Here is a 9,391-nt window from a genome sequence, read left to right as displayed (position 1 = left end):
ACAATGGGCAGGATTGGACTGGACACTAGGGGGGAAAAACCTAAGTAACCAAAATATATGTAATGCATTGCTAATGTATGCATTTATTTTTAATATTTAAGTGTTTATTTACTGATCTATGTTAAATTTTGATTTCTGTTTTTTACATTTTGGATCGACGAGAAAAAACACACTTCTTCTAAAGAAATATACTTAAAGGAAAAAATATAAGAGGGTAGACTCCACCCTAGAGTTTGCAAATAAATTTATCATACTCCTTAATAATTTCATATCTGCTTAATATTAATGTTAACATCAGCTGCATGCGGTAACACATTTATATTTAACAAGACAACGGTTCTCTTAACTTTCAAGAGATCCACTTGCGGAAAAGTTGTACCATTTGTAAGCAATATTTCCATCATAATTTTATCATAGAGTTTTAAAAACGGTAATATTATACTGTACATTAAAAGTGGGCCCATAACCTGGCTTAAAACATTAATGATATCAAAATTCGAAAACTACAGAAAACCTTTTTTTTTTTTTGATTGTGTATTTTGATTCACTGACACCGGCGAGGCCGACTCACTTCTTCAACACCCCCACATGCAGACACATACAATATCTTAGACATTTTATAGATTCACTTACACACTGAAAATATTGTTGAGGTTTTTTTATATTTGATAATATTTTAAGCGGAAGTTTTCAGATTCACTTAAAATATAAAGACAGATTTTTTTTTTATTTTTATAGATCTTGGTAATAATATCTGCCAGTAACTGTGGAATAAAGGGGGGGTGATGATAATGATGATGCATGAACTCAAAGCTTGCAATTGTACGTCTGTAAAAGATTTTAAATAAATAAAGTTGCATGTACAGTACTAAGCTAAGCTGAGTTTCAGTCTCTTCCCACTGCACATCTAAGCCCCCTACATAACTCAGTTCTGAGAAAATGTGCCAGCCAGGTCAGACAGCTGAGATCCAAAATTAATTGCCTGCTTTTCCCTTGAGGTCAGACCTGCTTGGCCAGGTTCAAATTTATTGTCTTTCACTTTCTAGAGGAAGACCATAAGCATGTGGTCAGTAGCAAGCAGCCAGTGACCCGGCCTCACTCTCAAGTTACGCCCTATATATAACATCCAACCCTACCACCTCCTCCTCTGAGCCTCCCCCATCTCTGTTCCTCAGTCTCTTCCTCTCTCCTTTTCCATTTCTCTGGAAGCTCCCCTACTCTCTCTCTCTCTCTCTCTCTCTCTCTCTTTCTGTTGTGTGTCACCCGAGCAGCCTCCAGCAGGCTGTGTGTGTTTACCCTCGCTTGGCCTGGCAACCGGGCCGCATGCTCAGGATTACCGGAGGCCCTGTCTTTCATCGCTGCCTGATCCCTCTTCCTTTTGCCGCTGAAGTCCTGGATTGTGAGAGCCATCAGTACGAGAGGCGCCGGGAGGGAGCAGAGTGATTTTAGGGGCTTTTTCGGTCCTCCCACTACCACTTTTCTGCATCTTCTCCCTCTAGTGTGACATTTAGTTCAGTCTTAAAGGGTATATTTTTATGTTTTTTGGTTTGGAGTACTTCAGTGTGGATTTGTGGTAATTGAAGCAAGATGGATCATTCTCTGTTCGGATGCCTGCGGAACCCACACGCTCCAGCCCAGACTCTCCACCCGGCCTTCACCCAGTCCTCGCTGGCATTGCACGGCCGCACCGATCATGTATCCTACCCCGATTTGCCAGGACCCTCACCGCCGTGCAGTTATACAGGAGAAGAGGCTAGTTTCGGAGGGCTCCATGCACGCAATCATCCTTCTCAGCAGCTGCCCCATCATCAGCAGCATCAGCCCGGCTGGCATGTTCAGCAAATGCCCTCATCCGGCAGCACCCGTCACGCCGCGTGTCTTCCTCACCCTGATACTCCCGCAACCGAGCTGTGCACATCCGGAGGAGCGGCGGGTCAGAGTATGTGCACAGCAAACACAGGCCTAGGAAACACAGAGCCAGTGGGAGCAGGGTGTGGGTCTGGGGACTACGGGCGGCAAACCATGTCACCCATAGAACCGGAGAGGAGGAACAGTAAAGGAAAGAGTGACAACACGGGTAAGCAAGGCATGTTTATACAGAATTCCTGCACCTTTGTTTTTAAAGAAAAAATCAAGAGTAACAAAATGAAAATAACTGCTGCATTCTTAAACTGTAATAATTTTCATCTTAATGAAATTAATAAATATATATGAAAAAAAATATTAACATAAAATATTTATGTTAACATAAAACATAAGTATTTCACTATTTTTTTTATGTTACCAGATAACCCCAAACTTTTATAGAACTCATATATCCTAGGGAGTTAATATAAATATTTATATTATATTAAATTAATAATATAAATATTATTATTTATCTAAATAATTTTATTATTATTTATTTAAAATCAACTGATTTTTAAAATGTATTTATTTATTTTTATTTTTTCAATAATTTTTACTCTTCAGATATAATGTGACATCACATAAAAATCCATTGTTGACTTAAAAAAATAAAATAAAATCATACTCTGCCACTCAAAACATATTTGATATTTAATCCATGAAATGAGTTTATTAAAGTCAATGACAATTATTGTCTTTGTCTTTTTTGGTAATTTGGTAAGATTTCTGGGATATAACCTGGATTTAAATTACACATCTCACCACTGTAACAACTATACAGAGTCTAATGACAGAAAAGTTTGCTGTACACGTTTCATATTTCTAAACCAACTTTGGTTTGGTTGTCATCCGTTCTATTTCCATACTCAATAATATGCAGTACTGACTGGGAAAACAGTCTTTCCTTTTTTAGTATTATGTTGTTATTTTTGTCAAAAGTCAGAACAAACATTTGGTAAGGTTTATATATATTTTTTTATATTTTATTTTATCGCAGTGTAATACAGTGAAGAGTTTCTGTAAATGACAGATGGTGAGCAAATCATTTATATTTAGTTTAACTATTATTATAAATAATATTTGTTTATATTAAGGTTACCTATTATTATAAATAGTTTTTAAATTAAATTAAAATAAATTCAATTCAATGACCAAATAACAATAAAAAATACAATTAATCAAATGAAAACTACATAAGAGCTGGCCGCTCATACGTTAACGCAAATCTGGTTTAAGTGATACTTCTCACCTCACGCATTAAACATCTCAACCACAATATATTAAACAGACTAATTTAATCTAAAGTCATATTGCTTTGTGGCTGGCGGCGCGGTGATGTGGTGGTTAGCACTGTCGCCTTGCACCTCCAGGGTCCGGGTTCGTTTCCCAGCCAGGCTCGATTCCCGTCTCTGTGTGCATGGAGTTTGCATGTTCTCTCCCCGTGCTTGGTGGGTTTCCTCCGGGTACTGCGGTTTCCTCCCACAGTCCAAAAACATGTAAATTAGGTTAATGGACATTCCCAAATTGCCCATAGTGTGTGAATGAGTGAGTGTGTGTACTGTATGCCCGGCGATGGATTGGCACCCTTTCCAGGGTGTACCCTGCATTGTGCCCTAAGCCTCCTGGGATAGGCTCCAGGCCCCCGTGACCCTGAATACAGGACAAAGCGGTAAAAATAAGTGAGTGAGTGAGTGCTTTGTAGCTTTCTGTAATTTTAAAATGATTCTAATTGTATTATATTATTTACTTCCAAGTGTAATAAAAAATTGAAAATGCCTAAAACCTCAGTGTATAAATTTGTTAACATCATGTTAATATTTGGTCCTTGACATCAAATGCACATGAATAAATCCATAAGTACTAACACTATATACTCATCATTTGCCAGGGTATTTTGTTTTTCTATTCTGCTTTGTTCTATTCTAAAAGGGGCTGCTAGGGACATTTATTAAATGAATGGTGGCAACAAATAGTTGAGAATTTCTTAGTGTTCAACTCGACGTTCAATACCAATAAATGAAGTGGGTTGTAATTTTCCTCAAATCGCTTTCATGTGGTGAGGACAAAAATGGTTTCAAACGCTATTCCTCCTCCTTGAAAGAAGAGAGAGAGCAGTTTCAGCTCTGTAATGGTGCCTTTATCCTCTTCATAAAAACACTTAAGGGGTTAGTTTTGGTTGAACTTCACAGGGGCGTTTAGAATATTACAGCTCAAGGCAAGAAAGCTCTTTTTCATAATTTATGGGCCATTCTTTCAGACATGGCTTTTGTTTTCAACTGGCAGCATGAAAATCTTTAAGTAATAGATGGGCTTAAAGAAAAAAAAATGGAGAAATGCCAGCCAGTGTATTTTCTGCAGGCTGATTACAAGGGGCTAGGCAAGGACACGACTGTAATATTTTAGTAGTAAAAGAATAATCGAAATACATAGAGTATATTGAGTTGCTGTACAATTAGGAATATGAGTCTTATTAAGATGTCGATTCAGAATTATATTTAAATAGTATTAATGCTTTTTCTTTACACCATGAAGCAGTCTGTAGAACAGTGAAGGACAGTTTTCAGCATGAACACTAAACATATATATATGTATATATATATATATATATATGTTCATATATATATATTTTTTCTGGTTCTAAAATGCAGTACACATGTTGGGGGATCAAAAGCACAGGTGTGACTGGTTCAAGTATTTAAAGCACAGTTTTACCAGTAGGCTATTAAAGCCCTGAAGGGAAATGCCACAGCAAGTTATCCCTCTGAGACTGATGAGAGAATGACCTGGTGTTGCGCCAGACACGGCCATTAACCCTGCACTCCACTGGCCAGTACACACTCAGCTTACTGTTACACGTAACAAACTCACCTTGCGCTCAGATTACACTAGGTAAGAATCAGCTCTTATTAAAATTATTAAGAAGAAAGTGATACTATTTTTCGCTATTTTTAATCACAGCACAATAAAGTGCTTCAGCATGAAAAGCAAGTTTCTGTATTTGCTAATATCCAATAATACTGTATAAAAACATACTTTAAAATTTATATGCTTTAAAAAAATGTAAACAAAATAAAATATTACTAAAAACACTACTTGATATACAGTGAAGGACAGCAAAATGTAGCATGGATTGTATGAAAACAAGAGAGACTAGTCGAGTTGTGCTGATTTAGTCCAGGTTTTATTCTGCGTCTGGCCTCGATGTCTTTCTGCAAACACATGACCAATATCGGCGTAATAAAAGGTGACTGGAACCCCTAATTGTTTAGCTCTCATTTTATTTTCATTTCTCCTGGGCTCCTGTAGTTTATCACACAATCACAGGTCTTTTTGTCCTTTTCACTAAAACGTTTTTTTGTCCAGTTTCAGCTAATTTTCCTCCAACAGCTGGAAAATGTTCTGTTTTTCATTCCAGATTCCCAAGACGGGAGCTATAAGTCAGACGTTAGCAGTAAGCCCAGGAAGGAGCGCACAGCGTTCACCAAGGAGCAGATCCGGGAACTGGAGTCAGAGTTTGCCCACCACAACTACCTGACACGGCTAAGACGTTACGAAATCGCTGTCAACCTTGACCTCACAGAGAGACAAGTATGCCCCATGCTGAGCTTAACTTCTAATGAATATTTATGTTTGCACAGAGTGAGATCAGCCATGGTGCTTTTTTTATTTGCCAAAAAATATCATGGATCATTTTAAGGTAAAATCTTAAAAAAAAAAAATTTTTAAACACAATCAACGTATCAATTTTAAATTTTTTTGGACTGTCGCAAATATAAAGCAGACATGAAGCAAATAGAAAATATAAAAACGCTTTCTCAATAGAAAAAAAAAGAAATAAAAATAGACAAGTCGTCTTGCAGAGGAGAAGCACGCTATCACTCTGATGTTAATTGATTTCAAAAACACAGGCGGTGCGGTTGGTTTGGGTTCTTGTGAGTATCTTGTGTGCGTGTACATGCATATGCTTATGCACTCTCAAAAACCATGTGCTAATTAACAACACACTTTTTGTGTGGTCCGTATTCACATCCACATGTCTGCTTCCTGATTGTATGTATGATTTAAGGCTGTATGAGCATCAAGTACATAGCCTTTACAATACCGTACTATATTTTAATGCCTATTTAAGGAAAAGAAGGAAAAAAAAACCCTGATGACACTGTGTGGAAACTGGTTGTATTATATATATAAAAGAATATGTATTTGATCAGACACACAGATGTGTTAAAAATGTGACAGTAAATGTTTTTAAAACATCTGTTTTGAGAGTGCGTGTGCACATTTATGTAAGTATCCTTAATCCTCCTGCTGAGCCGAACGTTTCCACCCTTTTGTCATACACATCGTATTTTACACTCAGTAATTCTGACAGCCTTAAATAAGGCCAAAACCTACTGATTTATTATTATTATTAGTATTATTATTATTAGTAGTATTAGTATTTCACCAAAATATAGCACTGCAGCCCCTCCTTTGGCTTCGATTGTATCTCAGTGTATCAGGATCAAACTTGTGTCAGACCTGTCAGACTGCATCCCTTCAACACAGTCTATGAGTCTATGGAGGTCACACACCCATGAATGATCCTGAGAATCTGTACAATAAACCCATCTTGAGCACCTTGGCCCAATGAAAAGCCCAAGAAGCCAGACAACTCACATAGGATTCGAGTCTTCCTGTTCAGCCCTGTTTTCCCACCACACTCCTCCACACACTGGCTCTCGAAGATTCCCTTCGCTGGTCCAATAAATCTGTGTGTGGGTTGATCCTGGAACAGCCAAATCTCACTAGCTGATATGCTCACTCGTCACGTTATATTGGAGAAAGTAAGGAATGACGAATCAGTCTGTGTGCAAGTATTCTCAGTACTCCTTGTACCACAGGCTCCTCTTGTTTTCAGTGCCAATCTAAATTACATCTACTTCAACAAACAGTTAGCAGGACAGTTTATAAATGTTACAGTTCTGGGAATGGTTTAAACTGGTCGAGTGAGTTCTAACATCATTTTTTTTTAAACATTTAAGAATTTATTGTCTAAATGTGGCCATTCTGTGAGCAATAATCTTTTGACAGTGTTAAGCAAACCAACATTACAATAATGGGTTAAATGATTTTATACCTTGACGGTGTTAATTATTCAACTTGATTGCTCAGAAGCACTATTATTATTATTACTAATGTTCTATAACAACTTGGCTCTGACAGTAGTTTCAGCCACAAATTAAATTGCAAGTTTATATTGGTGCACTTGCTCATACAGTACAGTATATGCAAGCATTTCTGTAGTTTACTTTTCTGACAGCTTTTCTGCAAACTGTAAAGACTGCAACTGTAGCAAATTAAAAATGACAAAATGTATGCACTATAATAAGGGGGAAACATCGAACCATCTGGTCATTGATAACATCTCATTATGTTTTTTTCTATACATAAGATAGATAGATAGATAGATAGATAGATAGATAGATAGATAGATAGATAGATAGATAAATATACCCATATAATTTTTTACATATATAAAAATAGCCACATATATTGGGAAGGTTACCAACTTGGGGTCTGGAACCGTTCGGACTGTTTTAGGCAGCAGCTTAATTATCACTAAGAGACACAAATACAGGGCAAGCTGTTGAGTCAGGCAAATGACTCAGGGCCTCCGGCCAGCAGGCTGCCAGACACCATGTATCAGCACATTATTGACCAGGTGTAAATAGCCTGGCCACCCGATGCCAACTCCCATGGCGCCAGTCATGTTGCTGTATACCTCAACTCAACCAAAATTCATAAAGAAAAAAATACTCACTAGTGTGGCATCAAAAAGAGTCACCACGTCTCGTCATGGATCGAGAAGTTGTTGTTTGTGCTCTACGCTTTAAAAGCAGTGTAAAGTGAATGAGCGAGACAACAACTTGTAAATCAAACAGGAACACATACACTCCTATGGCCACATTAAGCAGAGACCTCTGACATAGAGATGATGGAGGTTTTAGAGGTGGAGCTTATATGCCACAAAAGCTCCTTCTCACAAGTATCACACCCGCCAGCACAGGCACGCAACAAGGGGCATTGGGTTTCTCTGAAGGCAGTTCTGGCGAGTCAATGTTGCTAGGAGACTCAATTAATCCTGTAAATATTGTGTACATTTGGCGACTCTGTGTCATTATCCACTTTACGATACCAGAAGTCTATTGCTTTTAAAATGCTTTACAGTGTACCATGTGCCTAAGTGAAATTTGAGTTGATTGGTTGCGTCTTCGATGTGCGTAGGTGAAAGTGTGGTTTCAAAACAGGAGGATGAAGTGGAAGCGAGTGAAAGGAGGACAGCAGGGAGCTGCAGTGCGAGAGAAAGAACTGGTGAACGTGAAGAAAGGAACCCTTTTGCCCTCTGAGTTTGCTGGCATGGTGGGACTGCACCATTCCGTTGGATCTCCGGCGAATGAGGACGACAGTCACGACAGTGACCAGAGCTCTGAGAACGCTCACTTATGACCTTCTGGAAAGTTCCACCTGAACCTTACAGTTTTCCTCAGGAATCAACATTCTTAGGGTTCTAGGGCCTTTAAATATAAAGACAGCTAAGAAACTGCAAAATATTTGAGACTGGACACAGACAAAGAAACAGACAAAAAAAAGGATTGGGATTATGGATGAAGATAAATGACTGCAATTTGATATTGTTTTTTTTAACATGTGAGTTTTAGCTTAACTTTTGGATTTTGCTAATGAATAAAAGTGTTATGAACATTCCACATAAGTGCCTAGGGGAAAACAAGATTTGCACTGTTTTATTGTTGCCTTAATCGATTGCTACTGTATTGATTAATTTTTTAAACATGATGCTGTAAATGAACACTTGCGGCATTGAGGAAGCTGAATTTCGTCCAATCAATCCTCTCTTCTCTCTTTATTTTTATCTTCCTCATTATCACCATCATCATCATTTTCTTAATCACATTGTGCTATTTAGTGCCCTCAGATAACCTTTTAAAACAGTAACAGTTTCTAGTATGCTGTGCACTTCTCACTGCGCTAGTTATGCACCAAAACTACAATCCACTTTGGATATTTAGTTAAATACTATAATTTGACTGAATATCATATTAATTAAAAAAAAAAATACTGTTTTTTTTTTTTTTTTTTACAATACTTGCAATGCTTAAATCTTGCTTGCATGAAAGCTGAAAATTTTACAAATAATAATAATAATAATGACAATAATAATGCATTTAATACAGTACCATTTCTCATCTGCTCCCTTGGATGTGTAGTTCTGTTTGTTTTTTTGTTTATTTTTTCAATTTAATATGTTTACTTTTTGAATAAACAAGAATTGCATTTTTGTTGTGCCATTGACCTGAATAAATTTACTACAAGGTTTCTAAAAACAATTTCTGAGATTTGCTTTCCTTGCGAATAGTAGCACCTCTTAATAAGTTAATGTAATGTGAAATTGATGGAAATCCATGTCACCAAAAAAAAAAGA

At 37.3% G+C, this 9,391-nt stretch overlaps 1 protein-coding gene across 1 annotated transcript; it reads left to right on the top strand.

Annotated features, from left to right (window-relative positions):
- The first annotated feature begins 1,239 nt into the window (after positions 1-1,239).
- meox2b (mesenchyme homeobox 2b) lies at positions 1,240-9,165 on the top strand. The gene is made up of 3 exons (XM_053493028.1): positions 1,240-2,077; positions 5,324-5,496; positions 8,176-9,165. Exons 1-3 carry the CDS (start codon positions 1,588-1,590, stop codon positions 8,395-8,397), a joined length of 885 nt encoding a protein of 294 aa, XP_053349003.1. The 5' UTR covers positions 1,240-1,587; the 3' UTR covers positions 8,398-9,165.
- Positions 9,166-9,391: the final 226 nt, after the last annotated feature.

This window comes from Clarias gariepinus, chromosome 3, assembly GCF_024256425.1.
Source record: "Clarias gariepinus isolate MV-2021 ecotype Netherlands chromosome 3, CGAR_prim_01v2, whole genome shotgun sequence".
Lineage (NCBI taxonomy): Eukaryota > Metazoa > Chordata > Actinopteri > Siluriformes > Clariidae > Clarias > Clarias gariepinus.
Note: the sequence above shows the minus strand (reverse complement) of the source record. Positions and strands in the feature narration are given on the sequence as shown.

Bases quoted from the DNA above. Each gene is read 5' to 3' on its own strand.
- meox2b (XM_053493028.1), top strand. From the start codon at position 1,588: ATGGATCATTCTCTGTTCGGATGCCTGCGGAACCCACACGCTCCAGCC. The intron at 2,078-5,323 runs GTAAGCAAGGCA...TTTTCATTCCAG, and splicing joins AGGAAAGAGTGACAACACGG to ATTCCCAAGACGGGAGCTAT. The intron at 5,497-8,175 runs GTATGCCCCATG...CGATGTGCGTAG, and splicing joins TTGACCTCACAGAGAGACAA to GTGAAAGTGTGGTTTCAAAA.